We start from the raw sequence: 25,522 nt of genomic DNA, 5'->3' as shown, positions 1-25,522 counted from the left end.
CAAATCCACCAAAAACACTATATTTGTTGAAGCTGCGTATGATGACTATTGGGGTTCGGGACTCAACAAAATTGGAACACTCAGTACGTCCATTGAACATTGGCCGGGAAGCAACGAGTTGGGCCGATTATACTCGGAGTTAGCGAGGGGCGTGCGAAACAGCCAATCAGGAACGCGTTCAAGGAGGGGAACGGTAAAGTGACTCAATACTAAGTGCGTTGTCTTCCAGAATAATTACATGCACTAACATGGAACTTTTAAAAGTCAAATCAATAAACTGCCGAGGATTAAATACTGAAAAAAGACAAAAGATCTATACATGGATAAAGGACTCTGAAGACGATATAATTTTCTTACAGGAAACTCATTACATTAAAGAAAACGAATTTAAGTACAATGCTAGGTGGCATGGGAAATCTTTTCAATGCTTTTCAGAATCTGTATTCAGTAGGGGGGTTAGTATTCTATTTAAGAAGGACGTTGGATTTGATATAATAAGTATACACAAATCTAATGATGGGAGAAAACTCTTGGTTGATATTTCTATTGATGATCAATTGATTACATTAGTTAACGTATATACACCAAATAATCTTAATGATAGATGTGATTTCTTTAAGAGAATGCAAACATGGATTAATCAACATGTACATTCATTAGAAAATTTAATGCTATGTGGTGATTTTAATTGTATATTAGATAATGTAAGTGATAAATGTAGCAATATTTTGAGAAAATGCTTACTTAACTTAAATTTATGTGATATATGGAATGAATTGCATCCAGACAAAACTGGATATACTTGGTGTGATGCAAGCGACGCCCCCAGAAGTCGTATTGATTACATATTTATCACAAAGCTTTTTATGTATGAAATCAAAGGTGTTGTTATTAGACGAATACCCGATACTCATTCAAATGGCACTAGAATGAGCGATCATCGATGTTTGTCATTACATATATTAAGGAATAAGAACGAGAGAGGTCCAGGTTACTGGAAATTTAATATATCCTTACTGCAAGATGAAAGTTTTGTTTGGGACATGAAATCATATATTAAAAAATTTGATAATTTTAGTGCAGACCCACAAGTATCGTGGGAAAATTTGAAATATGGTATCAAATCTTTTTGTATCTGCTTTTCATCACGAGTAAACAAAAAAATCCAAGAAAGAATAAGGTATATTGAGAACAAAATATTTAGTATAGAAAATATGGATTCATTTTTAATAGACATGAATGAAAAAAGAAATCTTGAAAATGAACTAAATGTTTTAATTGATCGAAAAGCAGTTTGTGCTCAAATAAGATCACGAGCTAATTGGATTGAACATGGTGAAAAGAGTTCAGCATATTTTATGGGTTTGGAAAAGAGTCGTCAGTCCAAAAATACAATTAAGCAATTGTTCAATGAGATAAATAAAGTTATACATAAAGATGAAGATTTTTGAAAACCATGTGTGACTTTTATGAAAAATTATATACAAATCAAAAAAGAAAACGAAAATTGTGAATTGAATGATTATTTACAAAATACAAGTTTTGAGAATGTTTTAAGCGATAATGACAAGAATATGTTAAACCAATTTCCAGATCTTGATGAATATACAGATGCCTTATTTGATATAAAAGAGAACAAATCTCCTGGTTCAGATGGAATACCATCAGAGTTTTATAAGAAATTTTGGAATGAGCTAAAGAGTCATTTTTATTCTTGAAAAGTTCATATGAAAAAGAATCACTTACGTATTCACAACGTTTATCTGTCATTTCACTATTATGTAAAAAAGGAGATAAAAGACACCTGAATAATTATAGACCTATCAGCCTTACCAATACAGATTATAAGATTTTAGCCTTTGTATTAGCAAAAAGATTACAAAAAATATTGGAAAATGTTATATCAAAAGATCAGTCTGCCTAAATAAAAGGCCGATATATTGGTATGAATGCTAGACTTATTGTTGACATTTTTGAATATTGTGAAAATAATAATGAAGAGGCAATTTTACTTTTACTAGATTTTCAAAAGGCGTTCGATTCTGTCGAATGGACATTTATGATAAAAACACTAGAGTGCTTTAATTTTGGTCAAAAATTCATCAAATGGATTCAAATTCTATACAAAAATCCTGTTTTTAGACTTAAAAATAATAATTGGCTCTCAAGAAGATGTACAATGATGCGAGGCATCCGTCAAGGGTGTCCGATCTCGGCGATAATTTTCTGTTTGTTGCTGAAATACTGTCAATTAGATTACGTCATAATGACGAAATACATGGTTTTAAAAAGAAAGGTATGAACTATGAAGTAAAAACATTACAACATGCTGACGATTGTACATTACCTTTGAAAGATATTACTTCTGTAAAATCAGCGATTAGTGAAATCAATACTTTTAGTAAGTTCTCTGGTATGAAATTAAACGTTTCAAAAACAGAGTTCATTTTATTAGGACCACTGAAGGGTCAATATGCAGATATATATGGTATTACAGTGAATGACACATGTGTAAGAGTATTAGGTATACATATTGGGCATGACAAAGATTTATGTTATAAAAATAACTGGACCAAAAAGATAGATGATGTAGAAAAGCTTTTTGAATCGTGGGGAAAAAAAGAAAATTAACAATTTTTGGAAAGGTGTGTCTAATCAATAATCTTGCTACATCAAAATTTATATATACAGCATCTATACTCGATTATCCAAAAGATCAAACAATCAAACTTCTTAGTAAATTTTTTTTCATTTTATTTGGAACAAAAAGGACAATTAAAAGAAATACGATGTTTGGGAAAATATCTAAAGGAGGTATCAATCTAGTTGATATTGAATCCAAAATAAAGTCATTAAAGGCAGCATGGGTAAAGAAGATATATTCCTCCAATGCCAGTTTAAAAGATTTTTAAAATAGTTTTTGTATTGAAAGAAATATTGATTTTGAACTAATTAGCAATTTCAACAAGTTCTATACTGAATTATTCATATTTTTCAATTCATGCAAAAGATGCCAGGACATCAATGATATGAAATTGTATGAAGTTCTATGTCAACCATTGTGGTGTAACAAACTTTTTCAATATAAAGGAAAATGTGTATTTTTTGAAAATTGGATACAAAGCGGTTTAAGATATGTGGTTGATATTGTTGATGAAAATGGTATTAAACCCATTGAATGGTTTTACGATAATCTTAAGAGAAAAACAAATATTTTATGCGAATACAAAATCATGAGTAATATTTTTAGAAAGCTAAGAAATTTGAATTTTCAAGATTTACCCTATCAAAACATACGCTTGAAACTCATCTTTGAAATTACATCAATGAAAAAACCTCTTGAAATAACTGATATTTCATCGAAAAAGATATATACCATTTTTGTTCAAAGGAAATTTCATACCCCCCTGTATCAATCCTACTATAGCAGAACTTTAAATATTAATAAACCCTCCTGGAGTCTCATTTACAAAAACAAAATCGTAGATATGTATGAAAAAAAGGTAGCAGAATTTAATTTTAAACTTCTCAATAATCTTCTATGTAACAAATCTTTTCTCATGAAAATAAAGAAAACCGAATCAAACATGTGTGAATTTTGTAAAGAAAATGTTGAAGACAATGAACACTTGATTTATTTTTGTGAAAATGTAAAGCATATATGGGAAATAACGTCAATGGTTGTCAAATTTGACATCAAATGGAAACACATTCTTATTGGATTTTATTTTGAAAACAACCACAGAATTGTCATTTTGAATAACGTAATTTCTACTATAGCAACTGTTATTTACAAATACAAGATGTACTGTAGAATCAAAGAAATTGAAGAAAGTACCGAAAATCTATACATGCATGTTAAAGCTTCTTTAAAGATGTACTCTCATGTATACAAAAAGCTACATATAGATTTCAATGATATAGTTGAAAAAAATTTGTAATATATTGTGATGCGATCATATATATATAGCAATGTTTTCTTGTTATCAAGACATGCGCCCGAATGTCTTGAACATTGTAAGGGCACTTTGAGGTATGAATAAACTTCGCTAATTCTAAAAAAAAAAAAAAAAAAAAAAAAAAAAAAAAAAAAAAATAAAAATTCCGGAGTTGAAGAGTTTTACAGTCTTCGGACTTTGCACTTCCTCTCTTTTTTCATTGGTAGAAAGTGCATGAAGTGAAAATTTTCAATTATTTCATTGGTTGAAATGCTCTTCAAGGCAATGGAGATAATTTTCTGGTGTTCTAATTTTCGTACGACTTAACAATTTTTCAAGATTTTCAATCTTTAAAAAATCGACAAAACGAACAAAAGAAAAATGCAATTCATGAAATTGACACATTACTTTTTTAAAAGCAACTAATACAAAGCATTTCTATGGTTACTTCATTTACAGCAATGTTTTCATTTTTGCATACAAACAGAAAAACTCGCCGTTTTTTGTTTTGATTGCTTGTGTTTTTGGAATTGTCAATTTGGTAGGGCTAATCCCTACAAAACAGTTTTAATGATACCTTAAGCTAAGAATTACATAAGAATAAATAAGGCTTGACTTCAAAATGAGGATCACTGGGTTTTTTTAAAGCATGCACAAGAATAATCCATCCACCTGTTATTACAATTTAGGTAAACGAGTCTAATTTATGCATTTTCAGGGACTTCCAGAAGTATAGTTAACTGGAGCAAAGCTCGTTGCAAAGCAACGAGAGGTCTTCCGTCGGAGCTGTGTGACATAAAAACTTTGAACTTGACCATATGTCCTTGGGTCAGGTCCTAATGCAGCCTCAGTTAACATGAAAATCTGTTGTAAGTATGAAATCTAAATGTTTCTTCATTACTTGATATGGCCAGGACGGGGATTGTATTTTCTAAAAAGTGAACTTGACAATATGAGCATGGGTCAAGGCCAGGACACTTTCTTTGATCATATGGAAACTTTTAATCAGTATTAATTAAAACACAGTGCGCACAGAAGTCGCGTATGAATTTCACGTCAGGGGCAGGTACCGAAGTTACATAATTTGGACCAGGAGTTCTGAATCAATGTTTAATCAAATTCATTGTTTTTAAACAATACAACAACAAATCATTTGAAATGAGACTGGCCGGCCAGGGGTTTCTGAATATTCTATACGCATGTTTAGATTTGCATGGTTTAATCATGATTATAAACTATTGATTTCAAAACATGTTCAGAAATAATTCGTTATGTTTGTAAAATGTATCCATTTTCTTTTTCACAACGAAGAATTTGAGTAAAGCTTGTGTGTTCAGTTAAAGTAGTGTGAAATCACAGATCGCTAGTCCAGCAGTGATGAATCTCCGATATTAAACACACATTCAATTAGACATGATTGAGAAACGAACTGTATATTAAATTGCAGATTTTAAAATTGATGCCTGACTCAATGCTCTAGAGTTTTGAATTTAAAACAAATCAAACGTAAGACCAGGGACGTATAAACAAGTATATACATCCCCGGAAAGACTGAATTATTCGAAAAATCCAATATGATCAAAAACATAGCATTCTGTGTTATATTTAGGACGACAATGTTTACTTTGTGTACTTGCCCTGGTTCACACGCGATGGTTCCTCGAGTCGGTTACGTAATTGTAAACAAAAACAAACCCCGCGGTGTATGTAAGATGCGTGTAGTTAATGACTGAGTTATTCTATGCTTGAAGGTTTGTTTCTTCAATCAAATATATCGTTGTGTTAATAACAAACGTAGAAGAGATAACCTTTTCCTCTTTTTTTCTTTGGAACGATTGTTTATATTAAAGCTACTAAATAATAATAAAAAAAAAAGTTGTCCATAGATGATTTTTAAAGGAACCATAGATCACGTTAAAACCTTATTTTAAAAGAATAATAGCGTTTCATGAAGTCAGATTTATCAATTAAAGCAAGTTTATTTAAGTTATACGCATATTTTTCCCCCTTCACCTACCTAATGATACGGTTACCTGTTTGCGGGTCAAGCTTTTTACTCATATATAACACAAAACTCGAGCAAAATATTATGTTTATCAGATCAATAAGATGTTAAAGAACAACTTTTCCAGCAAAAGCCATATCGAAATATTTACCGTTTTTGAGTTATAAAGCGAAAATTTTGAAGATCCCCAGATCCCTAATTTAAGGGGCCAGCCCCTTTTAAGGGATATTAAAAGAAAGCTCTTAACATTTTGCACAACTTTTGTTCTACACGTCTTAACAAAATATTTTTAGCTTAAAAGATACAAAGGAAAATATGTGTAATTTTTTGCTCCTTTAGGCGTCCTAATTTTTGAACCCTGTCAACCACCATTTCGAACGCTGTAATCAAAAAACAATGTGCACAACTACAATGCTCCTACTTTTCATTTTCAATGCATTTTCTGCTCAAGCTTATACAGTCTCGGAGCCTTTGTCTGGAAACCAAAGCCCCTAAAATTTCATTCAAAGGGGAATAACTCGTGAACAGAAGGGAATTTCTGAAATGTAGTATATGATTTTGAAATTGTTCTGTAAAGTTTATAAACCCTGAAATTTTGAGCAAAATCCATGCAGAAATGAGCGAGATATGAAGCTTCAAAGTTAGCGTCTAGGAAAAAGAAGAAGAAAAAAAGAATAATAAGAATAATCTTAACCAGCACAATCAGTAGGTCTTCCGTTGTTACGGAAGACCTTAATTATGTGTGATTGTTTCATATTTTTTCTTACATATCATAGAGTGACGTTTTTTTCATGATTTAAATCAGAGACACAATGATATTTATGTCTGTGAAGTAACGTTGAATCACAAGAATTTTTATTCAATTTAACTTAGAATTTTGATGAATTCCCTCTTGATTACTGATATTATATTTTTAGTTTTTTGTTTCATAACTTTGTTAAAAAATAAATATTCTGATATACACACTGAAAATCTCAATTTCATTTGATATAGAGGCTTTAATCAGTGCTAATGCAGGGAACAGTGATTTTGATTTCCAGTACATATACCCTTCATAAATACAAACTTTTACAATGGGAATCAGGACACAGTTTTGTAGGCATGATGTCCATGAGATTATTTATTTTAGCTCAATTCAATAATGAAGACAAGGGTCATAATTCAACTTCGCTCTATAGAGTTGCTGCTAAAGACGGCAAGCTTTTTAAAAAAGCTTTACTTGTTTACCAACATGCCCAATTTCTGGCATACGCTGGGTCTCGCGAGACTTTGAAAGGGGAAAGTAAAATTTAAAACCAAGACGGCAAAAGTAGTCGCGATCTTGCGTATTGGTTGCGATCGCGGTGTATAAACGTCAATTTTAATCGGTCGTTTCGGCACATCCCGAAAGTTCCGTATTGCCTTCTTAAAGTCGATGAAGTTGTGGACGAGAGCCATGTAGATGCTTTTCAACGAGAATCAGCAGTTCAAAATTTGTTCGGCAGTGCTCCACCCTCTTGTAGGCCTAAAGCCAGCTTGTACTTCAGACAGCAGTTCGCCAGCCAGCCTGGGATTTTAGTCGGTTTATGATGATATACTAGTAGAATGTGACTTTGCTTGGATGGCTGATCAAACTCATCCTAATTACCGATGTTTCATTTTTATTATATTCGGGGTAACTTTTGATTAATTATGAAAGTCTATATCTACTTTTTCGTTTTACAAAATTATGAAAATTAAAGAAAATGATTGTAAGTGAAACTGGTATTCACACAAGCAGAAACTTTAATTTCTTTCCCCATTACGTTAAGTGATATATATGTAAAATAACATGTAACGTGAAAAAAGCATTGTTCTATGGTAGTGTAATTCAACTCTCAGTGAGAAACAAATCGGTGTCAGGAAAGAGTTTAGCAATACCAGCTTTCCCAATGAATTACACACACTAGGGCTTGGGGGGTTGAGGTTTATTGCTTTATCTGGTAGAGTATATCATACAGTCGTTCAGTTGGGATCAGGGGGTGTCGATTTATTTACAAATAAAAAAAATATATAGAATTGGTCAAAAGACCTCAGACTGATGAAGCCCCAGAGATTCCACATTGCTGTTGTCGACCTTGAGTCTTGGCGGGAGCTGCTTTAGGCTTTTCTCATGTCTATTCTGTTATTTTGTGGATCACTGTCAGTCGACCAATCAGTTCTACTGACATTCTGAAAGCTTTTAACATCATTTTTGTTTGTAATTCTTACACCCCTAGAAACTGATCAGAACTGGAACTTTAAACAGAGATGTTGTACAAATGTAATATAACTTCACGAAGCCTATTCTACTTCCGAAAAAAAAAAATGGATACGAAGTTTGAATTTTTATTTCAGTCTTGTTACAATCATTGATAAATAAATACACTGATCCACACTAATTTTGCAGGTGCTAATTTTATTTATTTCATTATTCTAATGGGGGTTTGGGGGTGGATCAAATTTTTTGCCTGCAACCTTCTTCATCGATTCGTTATGGTTTTGTTTGTTTTCATTATTTCTATATCCTGCAATCTCCTAATATTGTGATACAAACTTGTCATCAAACAATTTTAACATTCAAATTCTAAATGCCTGGTTTCTTAAATTTCAAAATGTGAATTGAAAATATATCGTCATCTATTAAATTTACATTGCCCTCCACCTTCTTCACTACTCTTTACTATATATGCAGTTAAGTTTTCAATTTGATTATAAACCTCATGCATTCATTATGTTAATTGGTATAATTAGAAATGAAACTTCCCAGAATTGATTACTAGTAACAATGAAGTTTTAACGCCCCTCGGGAACAACTACATTATTTGCCTTTGACGTGTACAATGACATGTTTAGGGAGGATACCCCTTGTTCACAATCCATCAACTGTCGACCAATGGTATTTCCTCCAATCTCACACTTCATGGTTTTTTTTTTTTAAATCTCAACGAACCAAGTAAACAGAATATTGATTGCTTGTTTGTTTTTGTTATTTTTTGTAAGTTTTATAGACATTGACACAATAACAATCGCCGTACATACGTGTATCATCGGGAGTTTTCCTTCTAGCTTTACTATTCTGCCCAGTGAGTGTACTGCTAAAATAGGAAACTCTACCCGCCTCATTGAGTCAATTGTTTCTTTACTATATGTATTTATGCTTAAACCCATCAAGCTGTTTATTAAGATAGAAAATACTTCAAAATTTAAATCAATGCGATATTTTTTCAACTATTCAATTAGGCACCAATTAACACCTTTCGGTATAACTGATATAATCCCCAAGATCCGAAGAAAAATTCAGCAACATAAACAAGGAGATATTATTTGAGAGCATACCTACAATGAGCGTTTCGTATAAACCGCCATTGTGTCGTATACACGGACTTGGGAACGATGATTGCCGAACATTTAATCGGGATGCTGAGAGCGAGGTCATATACACATATACAAAGACGGAAACTGGCGTGAGTAACGTGTCGTTTGTTTTAAAATATTACATCATTTCATTTAATGACGAGAAGTACTAAAGTGTAAAAACGTCATTATTACGCAAATGTGCCACTGAAATGAAATTTTGATCGCCAGTTTTCTATAAAATTTGCATGTTAAATTATTTACAGCGAGATTAATATAAGCCTTTTGGCTTGTTTCTCAATCTATTTCATGTATAAGACATTGTTTGTAAACAATATCGAATTATTTACCAATAAATATTGTTTAAACTAAATTATTTACAAACCTGACACCTGCTTTTGCTTTTTTCCGAACTGGTGACCTCCGAGGTCAATACATGTTGGCGATTACGCGCAGGAATTACTGACAGGGTAACAATGATTCATGAATCAACATTTTCTGCTGATTTGACGGTTTTTTTGTTTCAGATTCACTCTGATTCTATGAATTTATATATATTCAATCACAATTATGTTAAATATTTCTTTTCTTTTTATTTTTATTTACCGCTAGTTACAGCTTGTATTGCTTTCAGCCAACCTAAAAGGGCATTTTAAAACACAGATTGCATAAGGATTTTATAAGGACTCGAGGCACAGTCTGCTCCCCAACTCCATGGGAACGAGCTTGCGATATGGCGTTCGGAACGCATCGTCCTTTACTGCATAGAAAGACTCTGACGCCACTCTGAGAGATCCATGTTTATTTTTATTAAATGATTGTACATTATTTGACGTCCCTCTCGAGGATCTTTCACTCATATGAAGAGGTCACCATTGTCGGTAAAGGGCTACAAAATTTACGCCTATCCTCGGCGGATACAGCCTTTAGAAGAGAGGGATTTTTCTTACTCCACACCTGCTGTGACACCGGACCTCGGTTTTTGCAGTCTCATCCGAAGGACCGCCCCGTTTATTTGGTGTTGCTAAAACGAGGAACGGAAAACGGAAAATATTTTATGCAATTATGTGATAAGGAGGTCAGTATTTTGTAAAATCAAAAGACTTAATATGAGGAAGGGAAGCAGAAATTACAGAGAGAAAAGGAAGTCATCCTCAGAATCCACCATTTCATATTAATACCTCATACTAATGCATTATTATGTATTTTAAAACGGTGAATTTTGTGGATGAATGTACCAACGGTTACTTAATGTTTTGCATAATAAATTTTAATTAAAATATTAAGCAAGTGCCTGTTAGTACCATCCCTTTTCCCGGCTTTGTCACCCCCCCCCCCCCCACACACACACACACACACAGATTGTGACAGTATGTTGTTTCACAAATGAAGAAGAAATATAAGATTACATACTGAAAAAGACTTGGACTATATAATTGAACCACTTTCAATTTCTATTGCTTTATTCTGGCTGCTACCTAAAGAAAAGATTTTATGAGCCTATCCAATTAATGAATGTAACCCCCACCCACTCCCCGAAAACAACATTGTAAAAGATATAACAAATTTTGGAACAATTTTCGCCAAACGTAGCTTTTTTAAAGCAAACGTGCGTTTAATCGAACTAGATATTTTTAAGATGATTGAATTTGAATTTAGTTCTACACCCCGTACAATATACATTTATGTACCACATCAAATTTCAAAGCGAACGAGTCCGGTGTGGAAAAATAAGGTTTGCCCCCATTTGGGATGAATCTACATGTATGTGAAAGTTTGCACATTTACCTATGTCCTGCGGATTGGTGTTGAAACTGATTGATTGAATATTGTTTTACGTCCCTCTCGAGAATTTTTCACTCATATGGAGACGTCACCACTGCCGGTGAAGGGCTGCAAAATTTAGGCCTATGCTCGGCGCTTATGTCCATTGAGCAGGGAGGGATCTTTATCGTGCCACACCTGCTGTGACACGGGACCTCGGTTTTTGCGGCCTAATCCGAAGGACCGCCCCATTTAGTCACCTCTTACGACAAGCAAGGGGTACTGAAGACCGATTCTAACTCGGATCCCCACGGGATTGTTGAAACTGAAGAGATACAGCGGGAAAGAAAGATTGAAACAGAACCAATGTAAACTAGGGTAAAGTTTACGACCCATAGTAAGAGGACTTAAGATTTATTTTATAATATATGAAATAGCAGAAAGGCTAACATAGAAATTATACTTGAATGGAATTAAAAGTCATCTCATTATTAATCTAAATGTTAAACTATACAGGTATTTAGTTTAGAAATGAACTGCTAGAAGTCCTCCCTATTTAGGATTGGAGTGTTATGGTCACTAATTCTCTTTTAGTTAAAAATGATAAATCGGACACAAGGTGATTAACTTGTTGACTTAATAAGATCATTAATTATCGTTGTTTTATACATATCACACTCCCTGCACAGACACATCAATACATCCATATGTGCGTTAATGACGTTTTGCAACAGGGGGGTGGGGCATATAAACCACTTGTGTTCTTTTTATTTTCTACTTATAGGTGTCACTGCTCGCTAACACCTCTGTCAATGCCGAAATTTCAAAATTCTTGTAAAACGCTTTGTAAATTCTTATGTAAACGTTTAACTTAATTAGCTTAATCAATTTATGACGCAACCTTTTGCTGTTTTATTGCTTGTAAACAATTTCCAGATTGTTGATATTGATCAAAATGAAAGATTTCCCCCCGATTTGTGGCGTTATCTCATCTACATTAATCATTCGAATTCTTAAATTCCGTTCCGTTTCGCGTTTTAGCAACCCCCCATTAGTCGCCTCTTTTGACAACCAATGGGTACTAAGGACCTTTTCTAACCCGGATTCCCACGGGGCTGTTTATTTTTATATATTGTATCATGTTGATATGGACTCGAAAGAGGAGAAGGCCTTCAATAGTTGAAAAATCTCATGCAAACTAGTAGTAAGTGACAAAGACAATCAGGAACTTATTACGACCTTAGCAATAGGCGAGGTTGTTCCGAATGGCAAGACAGAAATATTGTATGATGAAAAGTTCATATGAAAAATCACAATGCAAGATGCGAAAGATTACAAACATAAAAAATATTTAATATATTACATAGTGAACGCGTTATGACATCTGACGGTTGTAGTGTACATCAGATGGCATCTGAGATAGGCCAAAATCAATGAACTAGGAAAATTCTGGTAAATATTTACAGAATTTCTATTTTGTATTTGATGCTTAGATACGCAAAAATATTGACAAGAACTGGCTAATCGTGAAACAAAATAGATTTTTCCAGCGTATAATAATTGATAAAAACATTTTCTTAAAGACCTACACATCGAAGTACATGTATGCTAGAGTATGTGTTCTTCAATGAATATCGAATTCCTTGAACAAATGATAGGAAATTAAATTTGTATGGCTGTATACATTGTCTGTATATAACTTACAATATTAAATGCTTTTGATGATTTAATATAATCGGGTTCGTTGAGGTATGTATGATTTGAAATCATGAATAGCCATGTCCATTGGGTCTAGATTATGTAGTATTAACTGTTCTTTTATCATCATATCTAGATAAATGGTACGAAATAATATGATTTTTAAGCTGTTCGATACTCTGAATATGCATTATGTATCAAGAGTTGATCTGATAGCCGGGCATTGATCTTATAAAGTGTGTAGTATACAGTTTATATGATAATGTGCGACAATATCAGCAGCATTATGGAAATTGTCAGTTAGATAAATGTTATGTGTAATTATATAATTAATTTACAGTATTCATTTATTGTGAATTTGCACTATATGTTGAGATAACTTACTAAGGTTTGGTGTAATCCATAATGTATCCATACATTACGTAAATATTAGGGTTTTTTTGGGTTTTTTTTTTTTTTTTTTTTTTTTTTTGGCTTTTACATCTAAATCAATTGTATCATATCTTTCCATTTTCTCTCCAACTTCTGAAGTCTGGAATGATATTCAATATTAAATACGATGCTGTCTTTACAACGCTTTGTAGGTAACTTGAGTAAACTCAGGTGACCTATTGCAATTGGTTGTTGTGTGTTAACAATTGAACATTTTTAACTTCTTTTCGATAACTACCAGTCCAATTCTTTTCAAATTTGGTATGAAGCATCTTTGGGACAAGGGAGACACAAATTATAAATTTCAGGACTCCTGCACCCCTGGGGTTCTAGGGATGGGGCAAAATTTGACCCAAATTGACCAATTTAAAAAAAAAACTTCTCTAGAACCGCACACGTGTAAGAAAAACTAAATGCATGGTGATGTAGAGCAGGAAGGCCTCTACCAAAATTGTAAATTTCATGATCCTCGGGTCAGGGGTTCTGACCCCAGGGCGGTGCCAAACTTGGTATATAGTGTTTATGTGTAAAACACTTAAATAACATCTTCTTTAGTGCTATTGATACAAAATTGAAACTAAATGGATATTTAGAAGGAGCTGGTAGTCTTTTACCAAAATCCCAGGGATAGGGTTTTGGTATCAGGTCGGGGCCAAAATGGTCAGTTATTAAATGTGTGAACAAAGAATTTTTTTTACTTTTTCTTGATTACTACCATTCCAATTCTTTTCAAATTTGGTATGAAGCATCTTTGGAACAAAAGGTACATAAATTTTAAATTTCAGGATTCCTACACCATGGGGCTTTAGGGGTGGGGCAAAAAAATTGACCAATTTTCAAAAATCCTCTCTAGAACCACACATGTTTAAGAAAAACTAAATATATAATGATGTAGAGCAGGAAGGCCTCCACCAAAATTGTAAATTTCATGATCCTCGGGTTAGGGGTTTTAACCCCAGGGCGGGGCCAAACTTAGTATATAGTGTTTATGTGTAAAACATTTAATTATTGATTGATTGTTGTTTAGCGTCCCTCTCGAGAATACTTCACTCACACGGAGACGTCACCACTGCCGGTGAAGGGCTGCAAAATTTAGGTCTATGCTCGGCGCTAGTGTCCATTGAGCAGGGAGGGATCGTTATCGTGCCACACCTGCTGTGACACAGGCCTCGGTTTTTGCGGTCTCATCCGAAGGACCACCCCATTTAGTCGCCTTCTACATGTACGACAAGCAAGGGGTACTGAGAACCTGTTCAAACCCGGATCCCCACGGGACATTTTATTAACATCTTCTTTAGTACTATTGATACTAAATTGAAACTAAATGGATATTTAGAAAGAGTAGGTAATCCTTTACCAAAATGGTAAATTGCATTGGTTTCAGGGAGGTTTCAATATCATATTAATGATTTGAAGGACTTATTTAAGTTTGCTGATACTGTATAAAATCTAAATGCATACGTAGGAAAACCAGAAAAGGATGTACAAAAAATTGGAATTTCACAACCAAGGGTTTTGACTTTAGGATGGGTCCAGATCAGTCATATCTTTTAATGTTAATACACATATTATATTATTTAAAGCCTTAAATTCATCAGTGTATGTACTTTTTAGGTCAGTGAAGTTTTAAGAACACATCTTGTTACATACTGTTGCTGAACATTAAAATTTAGCTTAGATAATCAGAATAGGAACATTTTCTAGATTTCATAGCCCTTGGGAGTAGTGATGCTTTTCACTAGTACTCAGGTGACCGATAAGGCCTGTGGGCCTCTTGTGTGGTTTTTTAATATCAGCCATTTCCCAACACACCAAAGATGGAGTTAAGTATCACAGAACCTTGGATTAATGCTTCCAGCTATTATAAATACAACTGAATATGACGGCGGATGACTGCAGCTCCACCAAGCAGAAGTATAATATCTTGTCCATACTATTATTACAAACTCCACTACGATTTAAGAAGTCTTAGATCCGCCGACTGGATCCTTCTCAATTTATAATGACTTACATGTGACTGATTGATCTTTACTTCTCAGTAGTCGTGCTAACAAACTCACACAAAAGTAAACACTCGGAAATCGAACACACTCTCGACGGAGGTAATAGATTATCTAGACGAATATCGTCACCTGCATGTTTTTCATTGAACGTAGATGAATATTTGATGACAATTTGCAACGTCATTGGGTAATCCAAAGGAAACTTTCTTTCATTTTTCTCATCAATGGTTACTAGAACAACTCGTTTATTTTTAGAAAGACTGAATAATTTAAACTACGTTTATAATATTGTTCAATCTGTTGTTCATGATAACGTTCAATCAACAAAGCTATTAAATTACCTAGTAGGTATCCATGTTTTCAACTGATCCTGTTTCTAATTTATTGTGAAAGTCAAATACAGGTCCTTAGTAATAACTTTTTAATACGCTTGAAATCAAAGACATCAAGGGGTACCAATTGACTCCGATTAGTAATCGATAAATTTTACTTATATCATCTCGAATTGTTTTTCTGTCATGATCACTTAATGCTACCAGAAAGGTATACCATTCCCTTTTATTCATCAATAAGTAAAATTATGATAAATATAATATTCCTGTTCTCAGCTTGATGAACCGGTTGGTTCCTTCTGTAATGATTAAGGTGTATTTATATCGTTCGTCCTCAAACACATTAGAGACTAAGGAATTCAAATTTTGAACAGAATCTAGTAATTTTTTGCACGACATCCAGGTCGATGCATCGAAGCTAATACTATAGCGGTGACTTTTCTTTATTGGTAATTTTGGATCCTGTCAACACAGAACAGTGGATGCAGTAATGGATAGATTACTCGCCGCACAGTGAAGATAAGGGAACTATAGGTGATGCAGGCTATTTTACGGCTTTGATTTTTGAAGTATTTACATATCGATCCTTTCATTATGACTGCTAGATATTTTGTATTTTGAAAGCAGCATAAAAACATCATTCTCAGCGTAACATTGGTAATATTACTAAATGTAGTCATCAATGCACTTGATCAATTTTGTTGCTTTGGAAAAGCATTTCGAGGAAACGAGGAATTGTTGGAAAAGATGAAGGATTTGGCCAGCGCTAATCGCTGATTGGATATTGAAGAGTTGCTTCGGGGACAATGGCTTTTGACAACCAGTGTTTGCCTTTACTGGGCGGACTGTGAAGTTGCGCTGTGACTTACGAGTTTTGATCTGGTATAGAAAATGACACATGATGATATTTCTCTACTCCTAATTCCGTGAGTGATAAATGAATGGTTTCATGGTATATGGGGCGCAATCAGTCGCAGAGGAACTCGGAAATGAGAGTATTTTTCGTCTTAAAAAATGACATGTTTAATTGTGCTGGTTTGCAACACACGCAGAGATCGACAACTCAATTCAGAATTTTTCATGGGAATTCTAACTCTTTTAATTTGTTTACATCCATTGAAAACTGTCGATATAAATGTTGGAATTGTAAATAGTGAGCCTTCTCTTAAGATTGTCAAATCCGTTGCGGAGGAGTCATTTTTACAATCTCAGGATTCATTTAAGAATGAATTCAACACGACCTTTAATGTGTTCATCGAGATCTATGAATTACATGGAACAGCAGGATTACTCCATAAACTAGACCAAGTATTTTCAAACACGTCTTTAAGTGTCATCATTGCTTACGTATCTGATGATTATGTTCAAATTTTAAATACCCTTGCAAAAGACTATTCAAAACCTCTGGTGCTAGCCAATAATTATTTACCACATCAAGATAATCGCTTGGTTTTGTCCATGACCAGTGGATTTGAGCTCACATCGGAAGCCGTGGTACAGTACCTTGAGTGGTTTAAATGGCAAAATGTTGCCATAATTGGAGCCGATGATATGTTTTGGCGACAGATGGTGCCTATACTTGAAAACCAGCTGATGAAACAAGGCTTTAATGTGAAACGCACTCACCTCATCACCAATCTGACAGATTCGAGTGTCATTGAAAGTATTCTACGCGAGATCTCTTCTTCGGAAAAAGGTATGACTGAAGCTTAGGCGTCTGTGATAAAATGTTTAATCACAAAAGGTTACTTAAGATTACGCAGCCTTTTAAAGAAACTTTATCAATGCTTACTCAATGAAAATCCCCAGAGGGATTATTAGCCGAGTAGCTGTCGGCTTTTTATTTCCTAGCTGTCTATACTGTGTAAATTGCTGAATCCCTTTGGCTTTGCTGAATGCTTTTTAGTTATTCTCCCAAAGCAAATGTCTTCATGTGTTGTTTTGACAGCCGGAGTAATGACACTTCTATAAGATAAGGTACTATATCCCCGCGAGATGCAGTGATAGCTGAATTCCTTCATATCAACGCAAATGCCCTTCATACACTATTTGATAATCAAATCAATAGAAAATGGCATGTCCTAGTGTGAAGACATACGCTGTGTTTGTCATAAAAAGAGATATGGGATAATTTTCTTATTACATTTATAGAAGAATTGTACAGTAGAAGAGACGCAAAAGCACATCGTAATGCACAGCAATGCGGGAGTGACGTCAGGTGCTGTACATACACATATGATATCTTCTATCACCGAATCTCTTAGAGGTGTAAAAAAAAAAACAAAAAAACAAAAAAAAAAAAAAAAAAAAAAAAACCTGATTCCATCATTTTGTTAGTAAAAACACATTTCCTTCTTTAAAGCTATAGTTAAGTGTCCGTAATTCAATTGTAGATAGATTTGTAAGAACAAACAGTTTTACTTTAAATTAGCTGCCTCTGGAGAGAAATAAAATGGGTATTCGTAAGTTTTATTGAATACAGAGCTAGCAAAGTATGTTCGTATTATTGTAATAATATTTGATCTGAAGGGGGTTAAATTATATTCAATACCGTGTCTTTCATACAAGATTCTTTGGCAAGATTTTGATTTACTTTTCATTGATAAATAAGACATGCTTGTTGGCTAATAATTTGTATTTATGTGAATACAATTCATTGAAAGTTTTAATGCGGGGGGAAGTTGAAATATCATTATCAGAATACAAGGATTATGCAAAATGAAATGATTTGTTACAAAATTGAACGAAGAAGAAAATTACCAATGGAAAACATATATGACTAATATCGGTTTTTATGGTAGATGTAATCTGCATTTCTTTCATAAAATGTTTAATCCCTTTGATATGTGTGTGGAAATAACCCAGGATCTATTTCAATAATGAAAAAATGAAGTCATTATTTTTTTTCTTCATTTACAATAAATTAAATGATTGTAAGCACCATCTATCTAAACTTCCTCGGAGATTGCCTTAATGGAACACCTCGTTCTTAACACGGTGGCGCTATTCATTACGATATGACTAGGCAATAGATATGCAAAATTCCTAGATTTATTCCGCGATGATTAACGACACTTTTGGGTGGCATTGGAAACCAATTAAGAGACGAGTCAATCAAGGGATCCAAGGTGGGGGAATGAGAGTTTTTATTTATATCGCCCCGAATACCGTGTTCTCGGCCTCTAATTGCCTCTACAAAATTCAATCAAGCGTGGCATAAGTTCACGTAGCGCTATGTAACAACTCATTCTGTACTGTCTACAAAGTGTCCTTAAGACTTTATCCGATGTCTATTCGCAGTAGGTATACGGTCTGATTTGATATAAAACACACAATATGACATACGATACACTGTACAAGAGGAAGTAATGTAAATATTACAAACTACTTTTTAAAAAAAATGTAACTTATCGGGAGAAGCAAAGAACAAAATAATAATAAAAAAAGAAAAGAAATTGAAACGTACATTTTTCAAGTCTTGTACCTTTCATTTATTCATGATAAATTGAATTATTGCTTAGTCTTCAGATTTGTTGAACTCTGCCGGTTTAGACTTTCTCATTCCAATATTGAAAGAACAGTTAAGGAGGTATGCTACACCAGAGAAATTTGATGTAGATGAAAAGTGGAGGATATGTACAACAATATTTTGAAGTTGAAATTTTTTAAAATTTTGTTTATTTTGTCAAAAAATACAGTTTTAGTAGAAGGTAATCTGCAAAAAAATTAAAACCCCTGCTGGACTCGAACCTGCGACCTACAGTTCAGCACTCGGTATTTTAACCTACTGAGCTACTCGGATAGGTATCTAAATGGAAAAGGAAAAGTCTAATATTGCTGATATCGATTTTTTCATCCATGTTTTTAAAGGAAGCCAGCCATTATGACGATGTAGAGTACTACTTTAAGGAGGTGTGCTACACCAGAGAAATTTGACGTAGATGAAAAGTGGAGGATATGTACAATAATATTTTGAAGTTGAAAATTTTCAAATTTACTTCATTTTGTCAAAAAATACAGTTTTAGTGGAAGGTAATCTGAAAAAAAATTAAAACCCCTGTTGGACTCGAACCTCCGACCTACATGTTAACAGTCGGTATTCTAACCTACTGAGCTACTCGGCTAAATATTTCTATAGAAAAGGAAAAGCCAAATATTGCTGATATCGATTTTTTCATCCATGTTTTTAAAGGAAGTCAGCCATTATGACGATGTAGAGTACTACCTTAAGTTGGTACGGGAGGTTTTTTGGTTCTGAAACATAAAGAAATTTGACCCGGACTAAAGTTAGGAACTATTCCCTGCTACCTTACAAAAGACCTGTTTCTCTATTAAGTTGCAATGTACTTGAAAAATATAGAACGAATCACTTTCAGATACACTAACGCCTACATGTATATCCATAAAAGATAGTTTGTTTTATTACATGTATATAATCGAATAATTCCGAACTTTCTGATTGGCTGAGATCCAAACAAACTAGAAAATTGAAACGGTTCATCACCTGCATGTGCCTCGAGGTGAACACATCATTTGATTTCTCCAACGCCGGACCGAAATTTAAATTAGGGAATATCTAAATTGATACGATTGGTGATTATTGTTTGAGCGTTCAATGAAAACTCGCGTCTCTACTCACTTTCGACAAGGTCTTGCATCAATTGTAAAAGAAAGTGTGATTTCTATCATTCTATCACCGGTCTTACTAAACAGAGAACTCTTACAAGAGTGTGGACTGTTCAACTACATTGATTATTATTAATGATATTGCAAATAATAATCAAACTAACAGATTCTCTTCCATCTATAAACCTCTTAATTAAATTTTTTAAAAGACTTCCGCTCTCCCTTTGCTGCTCCTTATTTTACGTAATCTTTCTGAATCCATGATTAAAATCAGAATCTGCCCAACACCGCAATTTATAGAGATGTTAAATTTTTCATTTGTCTAAAATAAACAATTTTGACGAGTTATTATAGTAAATGTGAATTATCTCTCAGTTCCTTGTGTTAATCAATCAGAATCGAGATCACAGAAATTAACGAACGGCGACGGAAGATAATTTTTCACCAATAAAATGAATAGAACGGGTTATAGATGGATAAAATTTCGTTAGTTTGATTGCTATGTGTACTATAATCAATGTAGTCGAACAGTTTACACACTTGTAATAATCAAACATCCCTAGAGTTCTCTAGGATTCTCATTTTAGATCACACAGCGGTTGTGACCGGTCAACAAGCGATGCGTACTCCTCCTAGGCACCTGATCCCATCTCTGGTATATCCCGGTATCCGTGTTTGCCCTTCTCTTAATGTTGTATTCTTTAAAATTGCTTATTTGCTATATTCGGGAAAATATCCCGTGGGAATCTGGGTTAGAATAGGTCCTCAGTACCCTCTGCTTGTCGTAAGAGGCGAGTAAATGGGGCGGTCCTTCGAACGAGACAAAAACTTATGTTCTGTGTCACAGCAGGTGTGGCACTATAAAGTTCCCTCCCTGCTCAAAGGCCGTAAGCGCTGAGGATAGGACTAAAATTTGCAGCCCTTCACCGGCAATGGTGACATCTCCATGAGTGAAAAATTCTCGAGTGGGATGTTAATCAATATGCAATCAATCAATCCTCGTTGACAATATCTTCGTCGTCTTTGGTGATCAGGTCTTCCAACAGTATGGTGGAGTTCCCACAGGCACGAATCGTGCTCCTTTGTTAGCTGACTTGTGTTTATATTCTTACATGTACGAGACACAATTAATTCAATAGCTTCTACAAGAGAAGGAAACATATCTTGCTGTGACCTTCAACTCAGCATTTTGATATATTGACGATGTTTTATCTATTAACAATGATAATTTTCATTCTTATGTCTATTTATCCAAGGGAACTCTAAATAAAAGACACCATCTAGTATTCCACATCAGCTTCGTATTTAGGTACTTCATTGAATATAGATGTTGATGGTAAACTAACACTCAACCGTATGACAAACTTTATGATAAACGGGATGATTTCAGCTTCTCCGTCGTCAACTTTCCATATTTATGTAGCAATATCCCATTATCACCTGCATATGGTGTGTATGTCCCTCAACTGATTCGATACACAAGAGCTTGTTCTGCCTATGATCAGTTTTTAAATCAAGACAGGCTACTGACAAACAAGTTCATATTACAAGGTTTAAACAGTCTCGTTTACAATCAGCATTTCTCAAATTACATGGTCGTTATAACGATCTAGTTTGTCAATACAACCTGGCATTGGGTCAGATGCTGTCTGACATGTTTCATAACAATTGTTAGGTCGTTTTTTACACACTGATTTTGACTACGGATTACTCCGTTTACCTGATTAAGATATACAGCTAACGGCGGATGTGATCGGTCGACAGGGGATGCGCACTCCTCCTATGCACGTTATCTGGTATTTCCAATGGTCCGTGTTTGTCCAACTCTTATTTTGAAAACAAGGCTTAGTTGGATTTGATGGTGAACACTTCTGAAAATGTACATTTTATTAAATGTAGGGTTGGGAGAATGAGGTGTTACAGCCGTATTCGATGTTTATTTTTGCCCAAGTTACGATCCAGTCGATACCAAGAATTTCATAAGCTACCTGTCACCTGGAAATAAAAGCAAGATGAGAGCATAGGATAATATAGATTTAATCAGGACCGTAGCATCGTTTTTCAAAAATGGGGGAGGGGAGTGGCAGCCGGAGAGTTTGACTTCACAATTTAAAAAACAAAACAAATATAAAGCTCTAAATTCTGGGGAAGGGGGTAGGGCAGGGGATTATCCCTTATTTCAATCATTGGTTAAATTTTACATTTCAATTCACTATTACTACTTAAAAAGGAGGATCCAACATATCAATCGAAATTTCTACGTAAAGATAACTTACTTTGCATGTAATAATAACGGGGAGAGAACGTTGTGGAAAAAAGAGGGGATTTACTACGGACGTGCTTGATAATATATTTTTGTAAGCTGATTTGCTTAAAAAATCGGGAAAAAAACAACAAGAATATTACATTAGAGATACGGATTTGATATAATCAACATTTTCCATCATTAACACCTGATTTTTTGTCCACAGTGTGAAATAAAAAGTATGTACATTGACTGAAAATAACATTCAATGCATATCGAATCGTCAATGCTACATGGGGATTTTTACACAATGTTTAAGGATACCCCACCTCGATATTGAATAGAGATTTATGAAGATTATGTTTTATTTCTATTGTGCGTTCTTCATTACACTACAGAGTATTTCCTTTGTGTTTTTTGTCAATTAAACATCTTTATTTCATTGACAGAGGCTATGTTAAGCGGGTTTATAGAGAGAGAGAGAGGGGGGGGGGGGGGGGGTCTGACCATCATCACCACCCCGAGTTTTTGGGAAAATAAATACATTTGCCTATTCTTTCGCACTTCCAGTTAGATTATAAACTACTAAATGTTATTCACGAGAATACATTTGGAAAAGTTACATGTGGTGACCCCCCACCCACCCCTCCCCGTGGAATAAGATTCAGGATTCTTTAATGTCTACGTACCTGTGTTAGTGCTAATGGTAGCACCGTCTCTATATATTTCTGCTCATCAGCTATTTCAAGTTGATTCTCCAAATTAACTTGTTTGAGAGAATATTTTATACGGTTTCAATAACCTTTTACTGCACTTTACATGAAGTTATTACATCATTACTCCTCGTTAATTTCGTCACTTCCTCCTACTGCTAATGATTTATTAAGTAATTAATGTCCTTGTGATAGATTACACGAAATTCTAGAGTTCGTGTACTACTTCACGTAACACTTAATGATATGGTGATTCATTGAAAAGGCTGAAGCAAAAAGATGGCGTATCAAAAAAGAAATGTCGAAGGAAGATAATCTCTATCTGGTTAATTTTCTATACTTGATTGTGATGTAACATTCAGATACGAAAACAAATAATCAATGCATAATGCAATTATCATTAGCGAATGAAACAAGTGCATTTATGTAGATATATCGAGACATGGAACAAATACATGTAAACAGAGATCAATAAAAAAAAAAATTGTAAGAGATATCATACGGAAGACTAGACCCAAGAAGATTAAAAGAAGGAACAATCACGAGTTTTCTAGCAATAACGACTTATGAAAGCTTAATTTGTGTAGGCGGACAACTATGATTTGGATTCATCATGTCTTTTAAACTTATCAACGACATAAAAAGGTCCCTTTGAATGAAGAAAGTCTAGATCCAGTTTGGTGATTAAACGCAGACACCGCCTGACACGTCCCAGACAAATAACAGTCGTTACATTATGTACGTTAGAGGATCAATTTCAATTCACTATCCTTATGGAACAACAAATTTGTATTAGGACAGCATTATTATATCAACTGCGATATGATGCTTCGTTCAATAACGACGGGTTTTTTTTGTGAGTGCTAATGAGTTATATTATTAATGTTACAAAGTGGGAAGGATAGTTGTCTACGAATACAATATTTTTCTTACAGCCGTTACTAGTACAATATTTTTCTTACAGCCGTTACTAGTACAATATTTTTCTTACAGCCGTTACTAGTTGTTGAGGATGTTTTACCGTGTTACTGTTTGAGCGAACGCATAACATGTAGATGAAGGGATCCAGAATTGTTTCCCAGGAGAATGGGTTCCATCTCATGCATGGTTTTTTTTTTATTTCAAGAGATCCAAATTATACTTGGTACATGTATTTTCCAACCGGAAGTGTATAAACATAGACCAATATTATATGTATTTCTACCAAGCTCGGGGGTAAGGGTGGTGTCGTACCCTCTGTGATAGAGAGTAAAGTGGCATGGTTGATTTTTACTTTTTTGTGTCCATGCCATGTTAAACTAACTCTAAGACAATGGGGGGAAGGGTATGTCACTAATTCATCATATTTCACATCTCCTGATTAACCAAGGATTAATTTTATATTGTTTAATGTAGAGAATATTTCACTCATATGGAGACGTCACCATTGCCGGTGAAGGGCTGCAAAATTTTTGCCTGTTCTGGGCGCTTACTGCCTTTGAGCAGGAAGGGATCTTTATCGTGCCACACCTGCTGTGATACGGGGCCTCGGTTTTTACGGTCTCATCCGAAGACTGCAAAAACCGAGGTCCCGTGTCAAAGCAAGTGTGGCATTTTTCCTAATCATGCATATTTTTAGAAGCTTTTACGAGATTTCTGTGAAAATGCATTTGACAGAGGTGTAGTGCCCGTGCGAACAAAACTTCTGGTAAGAGAATGTCACGAGCTCGAGATGACGTGCCACAAATTTTGACACATGTATGGCACTTAGCAGCCTAAATATTATGGAGGAAACTATTAACCTGTGACATCCAAGTCTGTTCAGAAAAAAAATTGTGCAAGTGTCACTTATGAATAAGTTGAGATTTGGTACAAGTAAATGATATGACTTGTAGAACCCAAAAACTCAAGATAAGAATTTGTGTCACGTGCTTTGGCTTCTTTGAGATAAAGACGAAGCGAAGTGGTGATGGCAAGGGAGCGAAAACACGAAGGTGACGGAACGAAACTTTTTCGTCAACGCATCTCCACACTCTTGCCCTCTCACTTTCGTTTTCCCCCCGCTTCTTTGCATGAGGAAGTATCGATATATGCATGGGGGCTCTAAATCAGGCACTGGAAGGAGCAAGAGTGTGAGGGAGACGGAGTGCGAAGTTGTTAGGGCGAAGGAGCGAAAACTTAAAGACAAATAAGCGAATGGTCAAATTACAAAACTGCGAAGGTGAATTGATTGATTGATTGAATATTGTTTAACGTCCCTCTCTAGAATATTTCACTCATATTGAGACGTCACCACTGCCGGTGAAGGGCTGCAAAATTTAGGCCTATGCTCGGCGCTTATGGCCATTGAGCAGGGAGGGATATTTATCGTGTCACACCTGCTATGACACGGGACCTCGGTTTTTGCGGTCTCATCCGAAGGACCGCCCCATT

General features: G+C 34.6%; 1 protein-coding gene across 3 annotated transcripts in view; it reads left to right on the top strand.

Annotated features, from left to right (window-relative positions):
* The window catches only part of LOC125667843 (retinal guanylyl cyclase 2-like), an 88,973-nt gene that overhangs the window by 1,058 nt on the left and 62,393 nt on the right, over positions 1 to 25,522 (top strand). For all 3 annotated transcript variants that reach the window (XM_048901506.2, XM_056148502.1, XM_056148503.1), the window contains exon 2: positions 4,657 to 4,807. In XM_048901506.2, the coding sequence (XP_048757463.2) occupies positions 4,795 to 4,807 (13 nt within the window). In that variant the 5' untranslated portion in view covers positions 4,657 to 4,794. The remainder of the gene's footprint in view (positions 1 to 4,656; positions 4,808 to 25,522) is intronic.

This window comes from Ostrea edulis, chromosome 9, assembly GCF_947568905.1.
Source record: "Ostrea edulis chromosome 9, xbOstEdul1.1, whole genome shotgun sequence".
NCBI classification, from domain to species: domain Eukaryota; kingdom Metazoa; phylum Mollusca; class Bivalvia; order Ostreida; family Ostreidae; genus Ostrea; species Ostrea edulis.
This window is presented reverse-complemented; position numbering and strand designations above follow the sequence as displayed.